Here is a 25,195-nt window from a genome sequence, read left to right on the forward strand (position 1 = left end):
TGTGTGCTAGGTATCAATCCAACCCTAAGCAAACACATTTGATGGCTGTGAAAAGAATTCTTAGGTACTTGAAAGATACATCATCACTAGGGTTATGGTATCCTAAGAACTCAAAAGTTGATATTCTTGCATATAGTGATGCAGATTATGGTGGCTGTAGAATCGATAGAAAGAGTACTAGTGGCACATGTCAACTCTTAGGTAATATGCTCATATCATGGTTTTCAAAGAAACAAACTAGTGTTGCATTGTCCACTACCGAGGCTGAGTATATGGCCATAGGTAGTTGTTGTGCCCAATTGCTATGGATCAAGCAACAATTGCTTGATTTTAATATGGACTTTGACCACATTCCAATTTATTGTGATAATATTAGTGCTATACAATTGACAAAAAATCCCGTTTACCATGGTAAAGCCAAGCATATAGATATTAGACATCATTTCATAAGAGATCATGTGCATAAGGGGGATATTGTACTTGAATATGTTGAAAGTGAATTTAATTTGGCTGATTTCTTTACCAAACCCTTGCCTAAGGATAGATTTAATACTCTTAGGGATGCATTAGGCATGAAAGAAGCTCCTTAGTCGATTAAATAAGAAGTATTTGTGCATTTTCATTAAGGTATGAATCATATGCATAATTTGATAAGAGTATATACAATAGTATCCTTTTCGGATTAATTTGGAGAGATTGAAAAATGGTTATTCATCTCAAGTATTTATATAAAATCATTTGTATGTATATGCGCATTCGAGGCCCGAAAACGTAACCTCTTTTCTACTTCCTTTTTGATTGATCACAAAAAGGGGGAGAAATTTGATGATGTAGAAAGTGCATTAGTTGCATTAGTGCATGAGTCAAGGGGGAGAGTGTTTATTTTTTAATTTAGGAATGAGTGAAGTATGAAGTAAGGGGGAGCTTAGTGCCCTAAAGGCTTAGTGCTCAAACTTTAAATATTAAATTGTATATGCATTAGTACATTTCATACATTCAAGTTTGGTATCAAATTCAATTGATATCAAATAGCTTTCTACATGCTAGGTTTTGTAATCATCAAAAAGGGGGAGATTGTTGGACCAAAGGTCCTACATTTTAATTTTGATGATTCAATATTATTGTGCTATTTGATTACATGCACTATGTGATGAATTTAAGATTGAATTTGAGATTGGTTTTTATTGATGAGGTTTATACCTACTTGTGAACTCACTAATCATCTTTATATCAAATGAATTCGGATTAAGCTGAAATTTGGTAGAGACATTATTTACATCATAATAAACATATTTCATGAAGACATGATTAAGAAATTTTGACTTTTTCTTGCTCAAAATCGTTGTCCAATTAACTGTCCGAAATTGCTGCGCAACGTTATTATCCGATTGATTTATGTGACTTATTATATGACTATATGAAATTTATTTGAGCTGGAAACTTACATGCACATTAGTCTATATATGTTATGATATTATATGCTTAAATTTTAATTATTTAACCTAAATTAACCTATGGTTCAAGCATGAAACTCAAATGAGTTTACAAGCAAATTTTCAGGAAAGTTGAGAGGGACTTCATCAAGAGTTCATTATAAAATGTTTTCGTTACATATACAAGACGTGTGATCTATATTAAAGAGGATGATTCAGTTTCCATGAGAAATTTTTTGACTTGATGATATTTTGGAAATTAAAAGTAAAAGGTCTACTTTCCTTACTTATTGTCCGAAATCATGGAGAGCTGGAGGTCAATCTCTCATAAAAGAAACCTCCTGCTTGTGCTGTCAAATTATAGAGACTAAATGGAAAGATAGTTTGGCGGCATTTGATTTCAAATGAAGAAAGACTTACCATATTTGATTGAAGTCATTAAGCCAAGAATTACGGAGAATTATATCAAGTCTTAAAGTCTCTATGTGGTGCACTCAAATATGATCTGTGAAGGGAAACAAAATCAAGACTATTACACGTTGATTCTCTGAACTCCTGAATTCAAGGGAAGTGATTTGGTGAGAAAATTATCAAGTTGATTGGAGAATAAAGTGTGATATCACTTTCCATTTATAAAGCCTTGCATCACGCTATTCTTGAAGATTGAACGGCAATCCAGCAAGCTATAAGTCTAATATGGCAAGCTTCATTAAAATATTTAATGATTTATACTAGCAAAAGTCAAGATGTTTCTAAAGTGGTGGGTTGCAAATAAGGAGATTATTTCTTATTAAAGACAAAAAAAAGGTGAAAGAGATTGAAGGATATCATATAATCAAATCAATTGATTGATTCATTTGGTTTGAGAAGAATCAATTTACCGAAAATCAAGGAGTCCTTGTGGACTATAAAAGGAGCTCATGGGACGCCACCAAATACACAAGAAAAGTTTTCACTCTCAAGCATATTCTATTGTTTCAAATCAGAGAGCTATACTTCTAAATTTTTTACTCGGCTACAAAAGTTTCTTAACATTCTTTCATATTCTTCACCTTTAGCTTAGTGCTAATCCAGGTGTGAAGAATCCTGTCTTCTTGTGAGCTCTTCTAAACTCAAATCCTATTTTCTATCCGTGAGCTTCACTTTAAAATCTCTTGAGAGTTCCTCCTAGTTTGTTGAGTGCAAACACTGAGTGAGTGAATCATTGAGCCTATCTTTGTAAAACCCAAACCGGGTACTATATTTGTGAGATTTTGGAAGAGTTAGGGTAATTTTGAAACCCTTGTGTAAGAGTTTTGTGGAACTCTTGAAAAGCCACACCTTAGTGGAGGTTTGAAAATCCTAGGTGGTGAACCTAGGTAGTAGACGTAGGAGAAGGGTCTCCGAACTACTATAAATTACTTGTGTGTTCTTTACTTGCTTTACTTTTACAGCTTTCATTAACTCTTCTAATTTAACATAACTTGTTTTATTTTATTTACTTTACATTATTGTTTATTCTGTTCATATTGCTATTGTTTTGTAAAATTGCAAGTTAAGTACTTTCTAGTGCTTATCTTGTTAAAAGCTTTGCTTCAATTAGTTCCTATTGTGCAATTTATTCATATTGCTCATATAGGTCCATTTGTGTGCAACTATACTTTGCCATTAATTAAATTCGTAGGATTTTGCATCTAGACACATTATATACTTAAGTTACAAGTTTGCTTGGAAATAAATTAGGGAAATTGTATTAGTAAGACTCACTTTGTGTGCTTGGTGTGGTGCTTGATTTGTGAAATTGATATAAGGGGATTCCTATTCGGAATTTGGGGACACAATTCACCCCCCCTCTTGTGTAACCTAGATCCATCAGATGTAAAGTGGTTTTGAATTGTAATTCTATAAAACTTATTGTATTTTAAAAAATATGCTAAGAGAAGTTGATGTGGATGTTATTACACTTGTAAATGTAAAAATATTAAAATTATAAATGAATATTCAATTGAAATAAGGGTAAAGGATCACATGTCGTGAACTCTCCCCTCTCTTTATTCTTTATGCGTAATGCAACATCCACACAAAATAAAACTCTCATTTTACTCTCCAATCTATGTGCCATGTGAAATAGCCATTGATTACAAACAAATATAACATTCAACACTCTAGTTTGGACCGCCGACTAACCACTACCTACTGCAAGTTCCACCTAAACTTAGATTACTTACTCTTTGTTTCCTAAATCAAGAGATTTAACTCTCCTTCCTTGATGTTGTTTGGGTTTGCAATAAAGAAGGATTTGGCACTAAAAATCTATTTATTTTATCCACTTGAGTCTTCTCTGCACTTGGATAAAACTCTATAACCTTGTAAAAGAATTTTTGTTTTTTTTTGCAAAATCTCATTTGATGGAGACCATTTTAAGCAAGCCTCAACTAATCCAATTAATCATATTTGTTCTTTCTTTTATTTAGGTAACCAAGTTGTTGAAGCACCATTAAGACACCAAGTCACAAGTTTTATCTTTGACACATAATACTGGAAACTCCAAAACTTACAATCTATATTAATATCATATCATGAACAAAGAATGTGCATTAATAATTATGGAAGCAGTATATGATGAACAATTGAGCTACAAATTCACAAGTTTCATCTTTGACACATAATATGGAAACTCTAACTTACAGTACTAGCTAGTCTATATTAATATCATACCAGCAGTATAGTATACGATGAACAGTTGAGCTACATTAATATATATATATATATCTAGTATACGATGAACAGTTGAGCTTTCATGCATTTTCAGGGTTTGTATTCCAGGCCTTTTGCAGCCATTGCTTCTTTTTTAAAACTATTTTGTGTCTCTCTATGTATTCCATATCCACTATCAATTGACAAGATAATAACAACTAAACTAACATATCTACTAAGCTAAGTACATTGACATGGATATTTGTGAAATATGAACTTGTAATATTATTCGTCACCTTCATGAAAATAAATAATTCATTACTTGCCTTCTGAAGAAAAAAGAAAACTTTAGGTGTTAAATATCTGCGAAACATAATAACTAGACAAATATTGTACAAAAATGTTAAGGATCACAGTGAATGAGATCCTATCCCAATCATACCAATAATTCATCTTGTCCCTTGATTGATATAAGTGTAGAGACTCACAAAACCTGATGATTGAATCAGAGAGTGACATGTCAGTCATTGGGATGACTGAGATGGATCCCATCACTTCTCAATACTACAAGCCTTCAAGAGAAAACCCAACTAATTATATGTTATTTATCATTACAAATCCATTAAGAGAATGCACTCATAGATTCCAATTCTAAATTAAATGTTCTTGGATTAGATGAGAGTCTTTTATATTTATAAAACAAAAGTGATAGGGATCCCAAAAGTAGATGTGTCACTCTCTGGTTCAATCATCAAGTTTTGTGAGCCCTTACACTTATATCAATTAAAGGACAAGATCCACTGCTGGGATGACTAGGATCTCTAATATTTTTGTTTATTATAACAATTAACACAATTGAGTGTTTGTGTTTTCATTACATATTGACGCCAAAAAAAAACACACACACACACACAATTTCCACTTAAAATAATTTTTTTTCACTAATATATGGTATGGAGTGAAGAAATACACACGGGCCATCTAAATGGGCCTCCCCTTTATAATACAAATTTTTGGGCTTCTCCTTCCAAAACACTCATGTTTGGGCCTCTTCATTGTTACATAGGTGGTGGGCCTTTTTGACTTCAACGGTGTGTGTCTGTCTCTTTTCTTGGTTAGGGTTTAGCTAGGGTTTCTACTATATCTGATGCTTCAACGCCATTCGTGAAAAATCAATCGAAACGAGAGATTTTGAACCCTAATTTTGATTTAGAGCTTCGATGGGGCCAGCTACTGCGCTTGATAAGAAGAAGAATAAGGGTCCGAAATCACAGAAGCCACTGGAGCAACCTAAGAAGAAACAGAAGGAGGATTTATTCATCGCCGGGAAACGACCCAAGAAAGGAGAGGTTTTTGATAGTTTTGACAACCCAAATGAAGAGGTAGAAGAAGAAGAAGAGCAGGAGCTTCAATTTGATGTTGCAAAGAAGAAGGGTTATGAGTCGAAGAAGAATAGTAAGCAACTGAAAGGGAAGTTTTTTGCTGAGAAAGATGAGGATTCCATCGAAGAAGTAGATGATGAGGAGGAAGAAGAGGAACTTGGAGAGTCAGGTTCTGGGTCAGAGTCGTTTTCTGGGGAGGATGATGATGATCCCTTGGCAGATGATTTCCTACAAGGAGGAAGTGATGAAGAAGAAGGTAGTTTTTGTGTTCTTCTTCTTTTAAGTCTTAATTGCTTTATTTGCGTTGGTTTTGATTGATTGATTGGGAGGTTGTTGCTGCTGTTGTATTGATTCAATGTTCAGAGGAGGACCATTCGGAATCTGATTCAGATGAATCTGACGCTGATATTGAGAAGAAAGCAAGAGCTATTGATGATGAAAGGGCGAGGCAGGAAAAGGAGGCAGAGGAGGAAATGCAGCTTAACATTAAAGAGGAATCTGATGAGTTCAGATTGCCAACTAAAGAGGTTTCGATTATAGTTCTCTTGGCTTGCTTCATGTTATTTCTCTTAATGTTCTTTGCTTTAAAGTTCTCATCTTTACATGGTAACTCACTTAGGAGCTTGAAGAAGAGGCACACCAACCACCTGATCTTCAGAAACTCAAAAGGAGGATAGCTGAAAGTAGGTGATGTGTTTTTGTTGAACTTATGCAGTTATTGCTTTAACTGCTTTGATAGTTGACTTTCTTGGTGTTTATTGTGTTTTTGTAGTTATAAGGGTGCTTTCAAGTTTTAAGGAGTTGAAGCAAGAGGGAAAAACAAGGAAGGATTACGTAGAGCAGCTTAAAGTGGATTTAATGTCATACTATGGCTACAACGACTTCCTAATTGGAGTTTTGATTGATGTAATTGATCAACCTATTGCTTGTCACATCCTCTCTTTTTCTTGTGTTGCTCCATCTTTATAGCTTGTTAACTATCGTCTTAATTTTAACAGATGTTTCCTGTTGTTGAGCTTAAAGAACTCATAGAAGCTTTTGAACAACCTCGACCTATATCTTTGCGAACTAACACCTTAAAGGTGAAATGAAAGTTTTGTATCACTTCTTCCTGTCCTACAGCTCTTTAGACGATTAGTGTTTGATGTTCAGCTCCCTGATTTGATTATATATATATTTTTTTGGTATGTAGACACGAAGACGGGATTTGGCTGGAGTTCTCTTGAACAGAGGAGTCAACTTAGATCCATTGAACAAGTGGTCAAAGGTAAGACTTAAGAGGCATTCCTTTGTGAGGGCATATTGGTACATCTGCATGCATGTGGGTGAGGAGTTATATGTTTTGTTGTTGAGGCTTATGGGCCATGGTGTTACATTATAGGTTGGACTGGTTGTGTATGACTCGCAAGTGCCAATTGGTGCAACTCCGGAATATATGGCTGGCTTCTATATGGTATATGTTCCACTAGTTTTTCTAATCCAATTATGGTAATTCATCTTGTTTTCATTTGATATGTAGTTATGTACTTAGGCTGACATCTTTTCTCTTCACAGTTGCAAAGTGCAAGCTCCTTTTTGCCAGTGATGGCCCTGGCTCCTCAGGAAAAGGAACGAATTGTTGATGTGGCGTAAGTGATTGTTCTTTAAATATGAAATATCTACCCACCATTTCAAAGTTCATCTATTGATATATTCTCTCTGTTTTGCTAATTAAATTATATATTCTCTTTTAATGATGATATATGCCTATTTCAGGGCTGCACCTGGTGGTAAAACAACTTATATCGCAGCTCTAATGAAAAATAGTGGTATGCATTTATTTATGATCAACTTGATTAATTTGGTTATGATGTTTTTGGCGCTTTTAGCCATTTCTTAATCTTGGCATGCAACGCGAATTTTAAGAACCCAAAATTATTTTTTATATATATAGGGGGAGAGAGAGGAGAGAGACAGTATGTTTTTTGAGCAGAACAAACTGAAATAGATCAATTAGGGCATTAAGGGCATGCCTCCCATTTACATCCAGTAAATTTAATAAATAGTTCCACTATGCTGTTTACTTTTCACAATCAAATTGATACTGCAGTATTTTTGTTTGTTTCTCGGTGGTATAGTACAGTACCTATTTTTTCTATGATATTTTACTAAGCTTGCAGTCGTTGTGGGATGCTTAGTTTCAACCATACATGCAAAGATGCCGCCCTTGGATGCATCTATTTGCATAAAACAATTGGTTTTTGTGTGGTGGAATATTTTGTTGTTAACTTGCTATGCCCATGTGCTCTGAATGTGTGGGAAGATGGGTTGGGAGGTGGGGAGCTCTTCGCAAGAATGTGGGTGCTAGCATTCTACAAAATATGGAAGGATGATGCATGAATATTCTATGCACATGTGCCAACCATTTTACGATTCAATCCACGTCTACTTTCCATGGTGGTGTTATGCTGTAGAATATGAAATATTGACTTGTTGCTCTTGAATTTTATGTGCTCTTGTAATTGTTCCAGGATTAATTTATGCAAATGAGATGAAGGCCCCTAGACTGAAGTCACTAACTGCAAATTTGCATCGAATGGGGGTGACAAACACTATAGTTTGTAACTACGATGGGAGGGAGGTTAGGTTCTTGATGTAAATTTTCTCTAGTTCTTAACAAGTTTGAGAATCAAGGATTGTTTATGTTGGCAACCACTGGTTTGTTCGATCAGGCATCAGCATGTCTAACACTTTTCTCTCTCTAAAAATTTCAGCTACCCAAGGTTTTGGGACAAAACACAGTTGACAGGGTTTTATTGGATGCCCCTTGCAGTGGCACTGGGGTAAGCCCTATGATTAAATTTTTGTAAGAACCACTTTTTCAGTAATTTCTATTTGACAAAAACTAAACTAGTTTCACTTATCTTCAGGTCATTTCTAAAGATGAGTCAGTTAAAAATTCGAAAAGTTTGGAAGATATACAGAAATGTGCGCTTTTGCAGAAGGTCGGTTCCCTCATTGATTAATCCCGCTAGAGTTTTATGTAGGAACCATGAATTTTGTTATTGCATTTGAAAGCTACACTTGGCCACCTATATAACCTAATTATTTCTTCCTTACCTGTTGTTTTCAAATTTATTTTATGTAGATATGTAGATACAGAAATAATGCTATATCATTGTTATCATTTCAACATGGTTTTTACTGTGTTAAAGACCCCTATTTTTGGTTTTTACTTTTTACCTGTAGCAATTGATCCTTGCTGCAATTGACATGGTCGATGCCAATTCAAAATCTGGGGGATACATAGTGTACTCAACATGCTCCATAATGATTCCGGAGGTTTGTTTGAGGCTGCCCTTCTTGTATTTCTGTTATGCAGGGCTCTTATATCTATGTTTTCCCCCATTTCTTCTTTCTTGTCCTAACACATCATCTTACAGAATGAAGCAGTCATTGACTACGCTTTAAAAAGGAGGAATGTGAAACTTGTGCCATGTGGCCTTGACTTTGGACGTCCAGGGTAATGTTGAATGATCATTGTTCTGCTCTCTAATTTAAGGAAACCTTTACAGATTTCTAAGATGATTATTCCTAGCCTCTTTTACAGGTTTGTCCGATTCAGGGAACACCGCTTTCACCCATCATTAGAAAAGACAAGGCGATTCTACCCTCATGTCCACAACCTGGATGGATTTTTTGTGGCAAAGGTATATCTTGACCTTGGACATCTCTCGCTTCTTACACAAAAATAAACATCTCTGTTGGTTCTTTTTTATCCCATAAGCAGTACAAATAGTCAAATATATAACCTCTTTGTAGGTATGCCTATTTAGTTGGCTAATTTCGGCAAATCTTTTAGTTTGATTTAAATTTTGACTTTTCCAGCCCTTGAATATTTACACGAGTTGCTGGATCCTTTTGCACTTTTGTAGTTGAAGAAAATGAGCAATGCAAAACCAACTTCAGTTCCTTCTGATCCTGTAGAATCTGTGGAGGAAGCTCCCGAGCTAAATGAGACCAAGAGTGAAAAGAAAACTGTTGAGAATTTGCCAAAAAAAGGTGCTGCAAAAGCAAAAAAGGTCTTAACTGATACTGTTACTGCCAATGGGAATGGGAATGGGGAGTCCCCTTCCAAAAACAAGAAGGGAATGAAAAGAAAATTCCCTCCTCGAGAGGAGATCTCTAAAGCCAGGTGAGAAAAGTATCTCCAATTTTAACCTGCCCTTTTGTTCCTATTCATTTTTGTTAAAAGTCCGATGTAGCTATAAAATACTTGTGGCATGCTGTATTGATTGCAAATGTACATGACCAATACTATTAAATGTGTTGGAGCGGAAAATATAGATTCATCTTTTTGTAAATCATTTTCGAAATTCTTGCAGAGAAAACAAGAGACAGGCTTTGAGGGAAAACAAAAGGATGGCAACAGGCAAGAAGAGTAGAAAAAGAGAATGACCAGTTGTGTAAAGCAAGAAGCACAGTTGGTAAAAACACTAGTATCTCTGCTCTGCTGGGAACAATGGGTGGACAGGCATCAAAATGTGATCGAAGATCCGCTAATGAGTAAGAGGACAGGCATCTGGGATGCAATCGAAAAATAACTGAGGAATCAATCTGCTGATCAAGTTCCTTGATGGTTCTCCAGAGAATGTCTTGTTTTATCTATTATGATGCCTAAGTTTTTTTGTGATTGAAATATAGGGTCTTGTACTATTACAAGTCCTAAAAATTTTGTAATTTATTTTCCTTTTCTTGTCAAATACATTAGTACCCATTATATTGTTTGTTACCAATATCAAGGAAGAGTGGGTTTTACCATAAATTGAAGGCTTTAGACAAGAATAGTGTGCCAAAGGAGTTCCTTTCTCGTCCACTTGGATTATGATTCCTGGATTAGTAAATCTCAGATTCTAGGGTATCATATACATTTTTCCTCCCCTTGTATGTTTGAGTTCACCTCTAGGGTTTATCTTCCAATTTCTACAGCTTTCTCAAACTGTGACACTGAGGTGGGATAGCTTCTCCATCTTCCGTTCCATGAACTTTTCATTTTCGTACTTTCTAAGCAAATTGTTTGGCAATATCCCCATCTCGTTGGATCCACTGTTTCTGGAGATGCACACTGAGCTAGAGTTTCTGAAGCTCTGTCCTTGTTTGTAGTGTAACTTTTTTTTCCCCCCTTTGTGGGTGGATGAAGTTCACTCAATCAACCAAATCATGATCTGTAAAGTTTTATTGCAAAACACATGCTACTGCACTTTCTCAGAGCTTTTATGGCTTAAAAGGCAACTGATCATATAGTTACAGCTACAGCTACAGTTACAGTTACAGTTACAGTAGCAAGAAAATCTGGAGAATTTACTTCCTCTCTAGAAAAGTGATTTGAATTTACATTGATTCCAGCTCAACACTGCTTATATTTCCACATGCTTGTGGTGGGTTATTTGACATGACCTTTTTAGTTATGTTACTCAATACTTGAAGCTTGAGTTACTTGATTACCTTTTCTTGGTGCCTTCTGGATTAGATGGGTGTTTTGCATCAACTGGATCATCATCAATCCAAAAGTGAATCAACAAACTGCTTCTTGGACACCAAAAAGTGCTAGGCCCCCCCTTAAGCCTGCCACAAGCAGTGGTCCTCTCCATAAAGTCCTGGAAAGTGGAAAGACATATCCAACACACTTTGGAGTTCCATATATAAGGCCTTGTATTGAATTGTACACTTTCAATAATATGACAGTAACTAAAGTATATTGTTGGTCTTTAAATTTTATAATAATAGTTATGCAAATGTAACTGAAATTTCAAGATGCTATCCTGAATCTGCGTCTGGGTGTGTTGCATGTATATAAATCGAGATAATGTATTTTTTGGTTTTGAAAGAGTTGATGAGGTTCAACTTTAGACATTATTGGAGAGCTCAAAGATGTAAATTATTTTAATATGTAGATTTTGATTATTCAGTAAAATTATTGATGTGACATAAAAAATTAATAGTGAGACAGATGACCTCATATGTATATTAGAAAATTTTTTAATGGTATGATTAAGTTGAAAATTGATAACTCTAATAAATATAATATGCATTAAACTGAAAATGCCAAATAAAAATATGTCAAATAAAAATAGTAAAATACTTTTAACATTTTTGGATGCAAAGAAAATGCCAAGTGTCGACATTGTTGGACCAATAACTACTTTTGCTTTGACCCCCTCGTTCCTCTCTCCTTCTATGGTAGACCCAACTTTCTCTTTACCACTTCCAAAGCATCCATATTTCTCTCTCCACACATTTCAGGGTGATTGAGTGGTCTCTTTTTTCGCCCACTGTCTGCAAGCGAAAGCAAAGACTTTCAAAGTTGTGATCTTTGAAACTCCCTCATCAGGTGCTCTCTTTTTTGGGCTTCCTTTTCTCTGCACTTTTTTAACTGGTCCTGTGATTTGCTTGGTGGGTTCTAAGCTAGTCTCTATGGACACTCTATTCTGTTTTGTATTTCAGCATCTGGGTTTTTCTGGGTTTTTTGGATCCTCAGTGGTTGGTACTCAAAGCCCATCTCTTTTTGAGATCTGTTTGAATCGTCTTAGTTTTGGTCTTTATCTTCTGTTATTTGGGTTTCTAGTGTTTTTCGAGAGCTCTTTGAGAAAAACGCATTTCCCCATGAGTTAATTTGATTTTCTATTGCTTTTTATCCGTCTCTCATAAAGTTTCACTTTTCATGGTTCATGAGTGGTATTGGATACTTGGCTGCTGTGATTCTTGTTAAATTGTTTTAGATATATAGTATCCAGTTCATAGTTGGATATCTTAGCCTTCTCTAAGATGCCCGTTGATCTAGGATTGCATGCAATTGTCTTGCTGCGCGTCTTACATCCATTGTTCTCAGTGTATTCATTAAATTGTGAAATTTTATTCATTGGGTCTAGGGCAAAAGGTTCAGTGCCTCTTGAACTACTAATCTATAGGTTTTATTCTTTGATTTGGTGCTGTGAACCTTTGAGTGTTGCATGCAATCTGATTTTATGTTCCACTACCTTTATCAAGTAATCAAACAAGTGTCTTTCACTTGTCTCATTTTTGCCTAAAATTTCCTCTTGATTTGCATTTTTTCCCCGATTGTGGGTTTGGTTGGTTTTGGGAATTTCAGTTGAATATTTTTTCAGTTTTCAATATATTGTTTCATATACTCATATAATCTATTTATTTGACCAGTTATACGAATTGACCTGGTGTTGAGTATGTCGGAGATGAAATTTGTTGGCTCTGCTGATGGAGCTGACCATGAGCTGAAGCCCAGGTCTGAGTGATGGGCATGTTTGATCTGATTTGTTATAGCAAAATTCCTTCTTTCAATGGCAACAAAAACTAGTGCCGGAATTAGCTTAGAGAACCAGGGGAAACCTCTTACTAGTCAGACAGCAGCAGAAGGGAGTTTCCGGAGGCCCTCACCTCTACAGATTACGAAGACAAGTAAATCGGAGCCGGTTATCCTCAGAGTACTTCCAAAAAGCTCGCAGAAAGTTGCATCAAAGCCAGTTTCTGTTGAAACCCAAGAGGACAAAATTGTTTTGAATAGTCATAAAACTGGGAATGTGGATTCATTAGCCAATAAGTTAGATTCAATTTTGTCCTTGGATGACCCAAAGCAAGTGCTAGCTTATGTAGGAAATCAAGTGATTGAGACAAGGGACTCATCTGAGGGTGCTACTGATATAGAAAGGAAAACAGACCATCGAGCTTCAGCAAAGCTCAGCGATGGGACAGGCAGCCTTGCCAAGACAAGTGAAAGTGCAAAGATTAGTGATCGAGCTGATCTTCTTGAGAGTGGCAAGAGCAGTATCTGTAGAGGTAGCACTGGCACTGATGTGAGTGACGAGAGTACTTGTAGCAGCTTAAGTAGCAGTGCGAACAAACCTCATAAAGCAAATGATATACAATGGGAAGCCATACAGGCTTTTCGGGCAAAAGATGGTGTTCTGGGTTTACATCATTTCAGACTGCTCAAGAGGTTGGGCTGTGGGGATATTGGAAGTGTATATCTCGCTGAGTTGGCAGGAACAAAGTGTTATTTTGCAATGAAGGTTATGGACAAAGTGTCTTTAGCAGGACGTAAGAAACTACTTCGAGCTCAAACAGAGAGAGAAATACTGCAGTCTCTGGACCATCCCTTCCTTCCAACCTTGTATACTCATTTTGAGACAGAAAAGTTCTCATGTTTGGTTATGGAGTTCTGCCCTGGAGGTGATTTGCACACACTTCGACAGCGGCAACCGGGGAAGCATTTTACTGAACAAGCAGTGAAGTAAGAAACTGTTCCTCTCTGTATTTTAACTGTGCACTTGAAATCACATTTGTATGTGTTTATTTTGATTGTGCTTTTTCTAGGAATTTCTTACTTCTATTGAATTTAGTTCTCTGTCCTGCATTGTAGTTTTATCACTCTGCAATGGTTATTAGATGGATTTTGGTTTGTCCAGTTAGGTAATCTGATTGTCTCATACTGCAAAAAGGGTCTTCTCTATATGTTTGTATGCAATAAGATCTTTGTTACTACGTTGAGGTTTGTAACAGAATGAATATTTTCTCTGTATAATGCCGATTTGTGTCTTTTCACATAACCATGAACCCTGACTATGCCCAAGATAATAGGGTGGTGGCCGATTTCAGATATGAACTGAAGAATATAAGAGAATTGCAATGACATTATAACACTGTGATGGAAGGCATTTGGATGATGGTCATTAGTTCATCTGTGGAGTCATTGTACATATTCATCTCATGATGTTCATGGCTATATAAATCTTCTAAATGATCTATTTCAGATGATGTGTGAGGATACCCAACTTGGCTGAATCTCTTTGTGACCATAGTTTGACTGTGTGATACCTTTTCTTCTTTCATGACCATAGTTTAACAGCTATGTCCTTTGATATTCCACGACGCTTTGTTTCATGCATTATCAAGCGTATATTCAAGATATTGTTAATTTTTTAAAAATGGTCACACCATTACCTAGTCTTCTTTACCTTTAAATGGAAATGGTTTTCACTTGGAAATAAACTAAATAATATTGCTGTTTTCTATTCATGATTGATTGTGGTTGGCATATCAATTAAGAAAATATGTTTTGGTAGTTACAATTATTCTCCTCTGATCTTCACTATGCAGATTCTATGTAGCAGAAGTTCTCCTTGCTCTTGAATATCTTCACATGCTTGGAATTGTTTACCGGGACCTCAAGCCAGAAAATGTTCTTGTTAGGGAAGATGGCCACATAATGCTCTCTGACTTTGATCTTTCCCTTCGTTGTGTCGTCAGCCCAACACTAGTCAAGTCTTCAATACCTGCGTCTGAACTCTTGCAAAAGAACCCAGCTTATTGTGTTCAGCCAGCATGCATTGAGCCATCTTGTATCCAACCATCATGTGTGGCCCCTACAACGTGCTTCTCTCCACGTTTCTTTTCGAAAAAATCGAAGAAAGGCCAAAAACCTAAGATCGAAATGGGGAACCAGGTCAGTCCATTGCCAGAGCTTATTGCTGAGCCAACAAATGCTCGCTCCATGTCATATGTCGGAACCCATGAGTACTTGGCACCTGAGATTATCAAAGGTGAAGGGCATGGAAGTGCTGTTGATTGGTGGACGTTTGGGATCTTTCTATTTGAGCTATTGTTTGGTAAAACTCCTTTCAAAGGATCTGGTAATCGGGCAACCCTGTTCAATGTTGTGGGTCAGCACCTACGATTTCCAGATTCACCAGTCGTTAGTTTTTCGGCAAGGGACTTGATCAGGGGTTTGCTGGTGAAAGAACCTCAACATAGGCTGGCATACAAGCGAGGAGCAACAGAGATCAAACAACATCCCTTCTTTGAAGGAATAAACTGGGCTTTAATTCGTTGTGCAAGCCCACCTGATATCCCAAAACCAGTTGAAATAGAGCGAATTCCTGTTCCAACATCCTCAACTAGTCAAGCTGTCTCCACTCCTGCACCTGATCAGAGTAACTATCTTGAATTTGATTTCTTTTAGCTCTCAGAATCATTCTGTTTAAACCGTTTCTGTAATGTTGATGATGTGGAAATTAGGTCTGGTAACATTCATAATGACCATATGTTTGATGTTGCTCTCAGGACATTTTCACATTTAATGATCTCAATCTATAATGTGGTTTTCACTTTCATTCTGCAATACAAATGATAGCACAAGATTCTGTTGCCATGTTTTCATTTGTCCAGTGTTCTTGCATTGTATCCGTTACATATACTTAGATTTACTTTATCCCTGCATCAGGGCAGGATTTTGAACTTTTGATGGAAATAGTAGTTAATGGTAGATAGAGGGCATGAATCAAGCAGCTGGCATTGCTAACCATCTCTCTGTTTGGTAAATTTTCAACAAGTATGCTTGCTGCTTGGTGTTACTGGGGTTGTGGACCAGTTCTTTTGTAAGTCATAAAATGTGGAGTGTTGCTGAAGGTACCTCTTCAACAAAAACCCACGCCAGAACTTTACCAAACAATGATTTCAGATTTGGATCGCCAACATTGTATCAAGGATGCATTGCGGATGTGTCTCTGTTGATATCAAATCTATGAACACCATATATAAGCTGCTAGAATTATAAGTTTTCATGGCAAACGATGAAGACTCTTAGATGCACGGGAATATACAATAAAAATGGCAACGAGGTAGGGTTTTGATCACTTCTTTCATAACTTCTGCAGCTGCTGGCATTTAAAAACAGAAAAAAGCCAAATATACACCATATCTATGATGAATAGCACTGACATCGCGACTGCCCTAAAACAAAAGTTTTCATTTTTCATTGAGATTCATCCTTTCATTCCTCAGAGGTCCCATGCACAAGAAACAGACATAATGTACACAAACCTTAACTCCACATAGTGTGTGAACATGTAACTCCTAGACCCTACAATTCTATACTGCTCAAAATGGCAACAACATAGAAATTTGATTCCACTGGTCTTGAATATGTACACAACCGAGCAAGTCCCGAAATATTTTCTTTCTCAATCACCTCATAATTCACACCTTGGTTCAGCAAACAGAAATCTCACACAGGCTTCTCACCAGGCAGATATGAAGGAGACCCGCCATCAACTTTGGTTCTTTAAACGGTGAAAAATACCGGTGAATGTAGGGAGAAGCACCTTCCTTGAAGTAAAACTTCTCTCGTTTTGATATTTAGTGGCCTCCATAATTTTCTCAGTTTGGTTTTGCTTATGGATCCTATAGTGGTGTGGGGATGATTCTGAAGACATCTCCATTTCAGCTAGCGCCCAAGAAGCGGCTTCCGCAGCCTTCTTTTGCTCTCTTTCACGCCATCTTCTAAGTTCTCCCTCCACTGCCTTTTTAGCTGCTTCGGCCATCTCCGCCCTCTTTAAAGCCTCCTTGGTTGCAGCCTTCATCTCCTCAATCTCCTTCTGAGTTGCCTCTAACCTCTTGACGGCCTCGTTTTCACTAGCCTTAACAGCTTCAACCTGAGCAATGGCAGCAGCGACTTTCATTTCTGCTACTGTGTCAGACTCCTCCACTTTCCGACTCAAAGACTCGAATTCTTCCCTAGAGATTGTGATCTTAGCCCCTGATTCAGAAGTTGAGGCACGAGCAGCAGTAGTTTTCTCTGACAAGGTCTTAATCTGATCAAGGGCTGATCCCTCTGCTGCTTTTGCTTCCTCAGCCTCGTCTAGAGCAACTCTAAGCTTCTTCTCTGCCTCTTCAAGTGCAATTTTGGTTGCCTCAGCCTCCTTCCTCAGCTCCTCAGCCTTGTTCTTCATCTCTTCTGCTTCTAGTGCCGCATTTTCAGTTTCCAATGATAGTTGGTGAAGAGTAGAGATCATTTCTTCAGTAGCATTTCTTGCTTTGGATTCTTCAGCCAGCCAAGAGTCAAGCTCGGACCTGCTTTTACAGAGCTTGACATGTAAATTCCCAGCAATGGATTCAGTTTCTGTCTCCTTCTCTTTCAGTTCACAATGCTCCTTCTTCACATTCTCCAGCTCCAGCTTGAGAGATTCCACCAAATTCCGCAGGGAGCTTTCCTCTTCTGCTACTTTCTGCAGTGAATTCTTGGCATCATCAAACTCCAAAGTGACAGTTTTCACAGAATCCAGATCCGATGCCTTTGAATTTTCCATCTGCTTTTGCAGTGCCTCAATCTCATTTTGTGCTTCAGCCAATTGTGCTTCAAGATTTAGGGCAAGTACAGTATCAAAATCATTTTTCAAAGCAAGTAGCTTCTGTGTTGACTCTTCCAATGTGGCTTTATATGACTGCCTTTGTACATCCTTTTCAGCAAATATTTTTGCTTGCTCCTGTTCGACTTCCAGAGATGCAAGCCTCACTTGCCCAATAGATTCCTGTAAAGCTGAAATCTCCTTAGAGAGCTCCCCAAATTTCTCAACGTTAGCTTTGGCTGCATGTTCCGCTTCTGTGGCTTGATTGAAAGCAGCACTTTTTGCTTCCAATGATGCATCACAATCCCGTCGTATTTTCCGTAGTTCTAGCTTTGCAGCATCAAGTTCACTAAACACAGCCACGTACTGCTCCTGCGCAGAATCAAGGTCATTTGTCCTGGCAACATCAGATTCGAGAGGTTGGCCACAGTTTGCTTCTTCAATCTGCTTTGCCTGATTCTTTGCAGCTTCTGTTGCCCTGGTTGCTAAATCCTTGGATTCATTGACAGCATTTAGATTAAGGGTCAGTTCATCAACTGTTCTCTTAGCCTTCTCTAACTCTACCAAAGCTGCAGCCTTTGTAGTTTCAGCATTCTTCAGTCTTTCCTTTAACTTGTCAAATTCTTTCTTGACCAAGTGAAGTTGTGTTTCCTTGGCTAATACCCTCTGCATTCAGTTAACAAATAGTAAGCATACAGGATTTGGTTTGTAATTACCATGTCATTACTAGCAGAGGAAGAAAGAGTCGAATAGAGCAACTGCATGTCTGCAACATTGAGAGGACCGGGAAAAAATGTTGCACAGCCATATTGAGATAACATAGATCATTTTTCATACCTCATTTCGATTTTACTATATCCTTATTATCTTAAAATTTACCACTTTCGGGGAGGACTTCAGGTCAGATATGCACAAAAACACACTGTTAGGCCATAGCATTACTTCTGAAGAGAATATATGACCTTTGAACCTCGCTGTACGTCCAATCGAAAAAATTTCATCCACCCCAATACACAGATAGTACGAAGGTGATGCTATATTTAACTTACTTCTAAAACATGAGATGCAATGTAAAGACCAAGTTTCTAATACCTTGTATGGGATTGCAAAGGTAGCACTTCAACTGAACCGAAGACACGGCAAATCTACATAAGTTCATGTAATGTTGCATAAAATGAAAATAATGATACCTCTGCAGAATGAGGTCTCGGCTTCTTGATGGAGGCCCTTTCCCCTGAGAAAGCACCTTCACCAAAGAGGTTGACAGTATCTTTAACAGATTGAAATGGTGCGCTGGTGTCTATCTCTCCCACCTCAGGTTTAGGAGAGTCTGTAGTACATGGACGTTCTTTAGCAACCATACTTTTTCTTTAGAAACAAGTATTTCTATAGAAACCACCTGTTCAGGAACAATTTAAAAGTTAACTTCAAAGTAATCAAAAAAGAAACGAAATGCGATAGAATTGTAACTGATGTTGACACCACATCAAACACACCTATGCAGAATGCAAATTGAAGGCGGAATTATTACTCATAAAAAGATCGTAAATTTAGATCAGAACGCAAGCTTGCTAAACAATTAATTTCAAAAGTTATGCATTCCCAAGTCCAATATCCTTCCCTTCAAAGGTCCTGCCATACATATTGCAGGTAAGCTTTCCAATAGAACTCAATTTCTTTCATTGCAAACATGTAATAGTCCCTTTAAATTCTAAATCATACTTTTTTGCTGCTATTTTTCTTCCACTAGCATCATTCGCAGAATAGCCTTCAATAAAGTGTATTAAACAGATACGACTATACCCCAACCACCCCTAAGCCTGTGTGAGGCTAAGTAATATAATCAGGGCACACGCCACAGAGAAACCGTAGCTAATTCAGCCCCACATAGCACAGAGATAACAAAAGAGTTTTTTTTTCCCTAGAGCACATGCAATTCACTGGAAAAATTATTAGTGGACGCCCAAGCAATTTAACAATAACAATCTGTCATACCCTTCAATTCAATATTCTTCTTACATCACAAGAAAAATAAGTTGAAAATGAAATAAACTTTCAAGTTTCAACAGCTCAAGCAGTAGAATCTATAACAATAAAAAGTTACTAATTCAAGTTCCTGCCCAGCACAACCCATTTCAAGTCTCATGATTTCCCCAGCAAGAGACTTTCAAAATTACTTGAGATGAAGTTATAAATCATCACCTTTCAAAAAAATAGTTATAAATCATCACCAGATCATATACACACCGACACAGAAATCCTGTTCAATAACTGTCTGAGCAAGTGCAGCCCACAAACTTTTTCAGTCAACCTAGCAGAAACCCTAGCTTTGTACATGAACAAAAAAACATCCAAAATGGAAAATAATAACTAACCTCCTTCACAATCACCAACAATTCAAGCAAGTGATATCAGTAAACCATAACGTCAAAAAATGAAGATGCAAAGGAGAAGAAGCCACTTCCTGAAAAGGATACCTTAATCAAAGCCTGGATATGAGCACCATAAACCCTAGAAATCAACAAAAAAAACTTGAGTCAAAGATTAACAACAGACAGCAATAGTCCCTAGCATCTTTCACTCAATAAGAAAACCAGAAGAGTAAGATAATCATCCTATTGATAATATTTGATATCTTCGACTTCGATTGTGTAAAAGAAAAACAATAAAAACCCTTTTCTTTAAAGCCAAACACCAAAACTCAACCAAGAAAGTTCTCAGCTTTGCACGAAACTCTCCGAGAAAATTAGTCACTTTTCTGGTCGTAGACAGTGGATTACTAGGAAAATTAATGGGTTTGAAGGAATACTTAAAAATAACAACTTCAATTGAAGAATCGAAACAGTACATTTCCTGCACGATTGAACCTATAAATGAAGGACTTGGTCAAAGTCAAAGAATTACCAGGAGAGCTTGAGAGTCTTCGCATCTTTCTCTCCATGACACAACTAGGTAAGACTCGAGATCATCCTTTCAGAAGTGAAAGAACCGTTCTTTGGACCCAAAAACCAAAGCCCACCAAGCAAGTTCTCAGCTAGACGGAATTTTCCGAGAAAATTCTTGGGCACTGAATTTCTTGTCGTGGAAAGTGGGTTACTATATGGGGGTGTTGATCAAATTCAAAATGACTACTGTGAACTGTCAAGGTGAAGAATCAAAACGGTATATTTTGCAGAGCATCGACAGATTCAAAAATTCAAAGGCTAAATTCAAAAGCTGTTGAAAACAAATTTTATATAAGGAAGTCCGTGAAGAGAGAGACAGAGAGCTTTTCGATGGATCGAGTCAAATGACTATATGAGTGGGTCTTCTTTTCTCATGTAGTCCTTTTGGATGGACCTGTAATTATGTAATTTATATTTATTATTTGAAAGGTGTGTCACATCCTAAACACTATCCTTGTTGCAATTGCAATGATCAATTGGTTTTGTTTTCTTGGATTGGGGTAGATGATAGTCTTGGACCCAAGTACGAGCATTAGGGTTTATGAGACATTATTTTCCTAAGGAAGGATAGAGGCAAGATGTCTAGCGCAATTACGCTGAAGTTCAAAAGTATCTGTGTTTCATTTGCATGGGACGTTTGAACATAGACAATCATATCTGTTATATCTATCAAAGTCGAGAATTATTAAATTTTAGGATTTTTTTCGTCCCATATTCATGATCTTATTCTGTTTTGTCTTGCCATGTCCAAGGGCGGCTCAACCCGTAGGCCCTATGATCCCAGATTTTTTAGGGCCCAAATTTTTTTTTACACTTTATAATTACAATCTAATAGGCCTAAAATAAGTAAAAAGTTAGTTATTAACCTATTTAAAGAACCCTCCTAATCTCCTTCACAACAAGTTGTATAGGCAATTGTCAAGTCAATCCATCTTTCATTTTTTTAATTATCAATGACAAAAAAATCATTTCTTTGCATTTATGATTGCATCTTTAGCTGCCACCTTTTAAACACAACTTACAAGACAAAACAAATTTTCAGAATTAAAATTTTAAAAGAAATTTTGGAAGAAAAAAAATACTCCAATTGAAATATTAAACTCCACAAAGAAGTTAGATTTTTTTCCGAATGCATGAATTAATTATTGAATTTTATTAACGATACCTATAAGAAAAAATTTAAATTTGTAAAAACCTATTTGCGGTCAATTATGTTACAAGAAAGGTTAAATAGATTGAGTTTGTTATCGATTAAAAAAGAAATGCTAGAGAATTTTAAATATAAAACTTTAATTAGTAATTTTATATCTCAAAAAATAAAAAAAGTAAATTTAAAAAATAAAAATTATATTAAACTTAAAGGGGCGTCGTTTATAATTTCTGCCTAGAACTTTTAATTTTGTTGAGCCGCCCCTATCCATGTTGGGAGACTTTTTTTCCTTCCTAGAGGTGATTGGGCTTTATTTTCTTCAGACTCTGATGGGCTTAACGGCTTAGGTCCATCTTAAATTTGACACGCGGCCCAATAAAGAAAAAGCGAAAATTTGCTCTTTTTCAGACAGAACTTGAAGGAGATCAAGTACAGACGGCCGAGAAGAACAGGAACTTTGAAGACTTCAAAATCCGAACCCTGTCCCCTTTTGAAGGTTCAGTCTTTGATCTAATAAGTTATCTCACACCCTTCGAGTGCCGTATCAGATCGAGATCCTTCAACTTTGAAGGTTCAAACTTGAAAGTTTGTTTCTTTTTCCTTTGAATTTGTGGATTTACTTTATTATTAGTTTATTCAGACGAATCAATCTTCTGGGATTTAATTTTCCTTGGCATGCATAGGAAACGAAGGAAAGTATTGATCTTGTTTTTGTCTTTTAATGATTGGAGAAACAAGCCCACTTTTTTGTTTTGGCAGAAATGGTTGAATTTTGGGTTTTTCTGATCTTTATGCAATATGATGTTATTGGCAATTTTTGATTGAATTGATCAAAATCCTTATTTAACTTTTAGTAATTTTTTCTTACTAGTGATGATTTTTTCATTTCTTGATTTCAAGGGTTCAAAATGAGTTCTTTAATCTGACTCCTTGAGTTTTAGTGAGCTAATCTGTTGTAGTGATCTTGTAATTTATCTGTTGTAATAGTTACTGAATTTCTTGACTTGAATTTGCAGATGAGAATTGGGCTAGAAGAGCTGTTTGTTTTTCTTCTTCTTGCAATTTTGTCCAGCCCAGAAGCTGTTTTTGGGATCAGAATTGTGATTGACAGAGAGGAATGCTTCTCACACGACGTTAAATATGAAGGAGATACAGTTCATGCGTCTTTTGTTGTCATCAAGGTCGATTCCGCGTGGCATTTTAGTGAAGATGGTGTTGATCTTGTGGTAAGCTATAGAGTGTTTTTTTTTTTTTGTAGGTGATACGTTATAAGATATATTACTGGTACTTGAGATTTTTCTTGTGGTAGTTAAGAACACCATTCAACTTCTTCATGTGCCCGCTTTTTGGTTAATTTGTATGGAAAAGAAATTAGGATCTTCAACAATGGAGAAACTCCAGTGGAAGGTTTGATTGATACTTGGGTTAACCTAGAATTGGGTTTCAATTTGATCTAATATCAACTTTTGAAACATCTTCTAGGCATTCTTCCAAGGCTGTTTGGCATTCAATTCTGTATATGTAGACTTACAAATATCAAGCTGAAATATCTGCTTTCATATATAGGTATATATGTGTGTGTGAGAGTGGAAATGTGATGAGATCATGCAAGAGTACATTGGATGTTCCATTCAAATTTTGAGGTGTAAATATATTCGTGTTGGGTAATGAAAATGGTAGTAGATTTTATGATTTCTTTGCAATAAATCAAGTAGTATACCAAGGCAGCGACAATCGGGAGGTTTATAATATGATAGTAATATTTTTCTGTGAGCACCTTGGATGTTGTACTATATCAGTGGAATAGAATACATGAATGTAGGTGCAAATTGCGATTTTTTATGTAGTATATGGTCCTTCCATTATCTTTCATAAACCAGTTTGGATGTCATGGTCGATTTGTTTTGCTACATGTCTATCTATGAAGTTCATCTTGCACACTAGCTTCGAGCTAAACTGAAGGAGTGATTGTAAGGGAAATACATCTTTGTCTTGATGATATAGTTTCTCCCTGCGTAGCAGTATTGTTGATCTGTCACCTTAAATTTTACAGGTGAAGGGACCTTCTGGTGACCAGATTCATGATTTTCGTAACAAAGTAAGCGAGAAGTTTGAATTTATGGCTCGCCAAAAAGGGGTCCACCGCTTCTGCTTCACTAATAAATCTCCTTACCATGAAACCATAGACTTTGACGTACATGTTGGCCATTTTTCATATTATGATGAGCATGCAAAAGACGGTAAGCTGTTGTCTTCCATTCTCTCTTATTTTTCATGTCGAGGCTTGAGCCCTTCATGAAGAAATGGACTTACTGTAGCTATTGCCTTCCTTTGCAGAGCATTTTAAACCTTTGTTAGATCAGATATCGAACTTAGAAGAAGCTCTTTACAATATTCAATTTGAACAGCATTGGCTAGAAGCTCAGACTGAACGCCAGGCAATAGGTACATTTTTTAATCCTTGTGTCTGTAATAATGTAACTTAATAAACACAGAGTCCAAATGTGACTCATAGTGAGCTCAGTGGCTTTATTATGAATGCATATTTTTTCTTGGGTCATGGTAGCAAGTTTATTTAAGAACAAGCAAACTGGTGCTTTGTGTTTCCGCGAAAGAAGGATGCCTCCCGTTTAATTAGCTTTTCGAGATAGAAACAACCTAGTATCATCATCACGGAATGGTTCATGTCTTTTCGCTCCACACACAGTCGGTGGATAAGTACATGATTGCCAATGAACTCCTTGTGTGTTTGATGCTCTGATTACGTTCCATTAGAGGGAACCATAAAATCCTTACCAAATCGACTAACCCTTGTTTTGAGTGTTATGTAACACACCCTCTCTTTTTCTAAGCTATACTTGAATTAGTTGCAGCTGTTCATGTTGGATCCTAATCATTGCTTTAATTTGCAAGTGCAGTAAATGATGCGATGTGCAGGAGGGCAATTCACAAGGCTTTTTACGAATCTGCAGCACTCATTGGTGCTAGTGTTGTCCAAGTTTACCTTCTCCGCCGCCTGTTTGATCGTAAACTTGGCATGTCAAGAGTTTAGTTTTGGCACAGGATATGGCGCAAGTTGTTACTCTCAATCATACAATCTGAACCCATTTTAGGATTGTTACTAACTGATAGTCTTTTAAGGATTTTCCCTGTATGTTGGTAGTTTTCCATTTATTGTATAAGGCATCACAGGTCACTCGATTCCTTAAGGAGTGAAGGCAATAATTGCCAACTTTTATGCACTTTTCTGGGTTCTGCTTCACTGTTAACAAGAGTTTTGCCAATACTAAGTTTATCAACAGTTCTTATGATTTACAAACAAATTACTATTTCAGATTTTGTAGACTTGGAAGGTAATCACCAAGTGGTTCTTTTCCTCTTTTTTTTGGGTAACGTGGAACCCACCCGCGTCACAGGGGAACGTAGGGTGACA

General features: G+C 36.7%; 4 protein-coding genes across 6 annotated transcripts; 3 read left to right on the forward strand and 1 right to left on the reverse strand.

Annotated features, from left to right (window-relative positions):
• The first annotated feature begins 5,211 nt into the window (after positions 1-5,211).
• Positions 5,212-10,312, forward strand: LOC119985019 (25S rRNA (cytosine-C(5))-methyltransferase nop2-like). Its single transcript, XM_038829169.1, has 17 exons — positions 5,212-5,747; positions 5,855-6,018; positions 6,111-6,174; positions 6,264-6,397; positions 6,490-6,573; positions 6,684-6,758; positions 6,873-6,944; positions 7,046-7,119; positions 7,247-7,299; positions 8,002-8,111; positions 8,245-8,313; positions 8,401-8,475; positions 8,720-8,812; positions 8,914-8,993; positions 9,081-9,180; positions 9,406-9,665; positions 9,856-10,312. Exons 1-17 carry the CDS (start codon positions 5,330-5,332, stop codon positions 9,926-9,928), a joined length of 1,998 nt encoding a protein of 665 aa, XP_038685097.1. The 5' UTR covers positions 5,212-5,329; the 3' UTR covers positions 9,929-10,312.
• A 1,394-nt stretch (positions 10,313-11,706) lies between these two features.
• On the forward strand, positions 11,707-15,692 carry LOC119985861 (serine/threonine-protein kinase D6PKL1-like). 2 transcript variants are annotated; one of them, XM_038830307.1, is made up of 3 exons: positions 11,707-11,861; positions 12,686-13,775; positions 14,642-15,692. In XM_038830307.1, exons 2-3 carry the CDS (start codon positions 12,826-12,828, stop codon positions 15,501-15,503), a joined length of 1,812 nt encoding a protein of 603 aa, XP_038686235.1. In that variant the 5' UTR covers positions 11,707-11,861; positions 12,686-12,825; the 3' UTR covers positions 15,504-15,692. The 2 variants fall into 2 exon arrangements, with proteins under 2 accessions (XP_038686235.1, XP_038686236.1); XM_038830308.1 differs by lacking the exon at positions 11,707-11,861 and adding an exon at positions 11,874-12,010.
• A 577-nt stretch (positions 15,693-16,269) lies between these two features.
• On the reverse strand, positions 16,270-20,968 carry LOC119985830 (WEB family protein At5g55860-like). Its single transcript, XM_038830255.1, has 4 exons — positions 20,572-20,968; positions 20,145-20,178; positions 18,858-19,066; positions 16,270-18,333 (listed from the first exon to the last, which is right to left on the reverse strand). The coding sequence occupies exons 3-4, from the start codon at positions 19,026-19,028 to the stop codon at positions 16,591-16,593; spliced, it is 1,914 nt and encodes a 637-aa protein (XP_038686183.1). The 5' UTR covers positions 19,029-19,066; positions 20,145-20,178; positions 20,572-20,968; the 3' UTR covers positions 16,270-16,590.
• Positions 20,969-22,178: 1,210 nt separating this feature from the next.
• On the forward strand, positions 22,179-25,070 carry LOC119985156 (transmembrane emp24 domain-containing protein p24beta2-like). 2 transcript variants are annotated; one of them, XM_038829354.1, is made up of 5 exons: positions 22,179-22,333; positions 22,779-22,988; positions 23,816-24,002; positions 24,100-24,207; positions 24,681-25,070. In XM_038829354.1, exons 2-5 carry the CDS (start codon positions 22,779-22,781, stop codon positions 24,812-24,814), a joined length of 639 nt encoding a protein of 212 aa, XP_038685282.1. In that variant the 5' UTR covers positions 22,179-22,333; the 3' UTR covers positions 24,815-25,070. The 2 variants fall into 2 exon arrangements, with proteins under 2 accessions (XP_038685282.1, XP_038685281.1); XM_038829353.1 differs by having other exon boundaries at positions 22,181-22,347.
• Positions 25,071-25,195: the final 125 nt, after the last annotated feature.

The sequence above is a fragment of the Tripterygium wilfordii genome, chromosome 19 (genome assembly GCF_013401445.1).
Source record: "Tripterygium wilfordii isolate XIE 37 chromosome 19, ASM1340144v1, whole genome shotgun sequence".
In the NCBI taxonomy this organism is placed as follows: Eukaryota; Viridiplantae; Streptophyta; class Magnoliopsida; order Celastrales; family Celastraceae; genus Tripterygium; species Tripterygium wilfordii.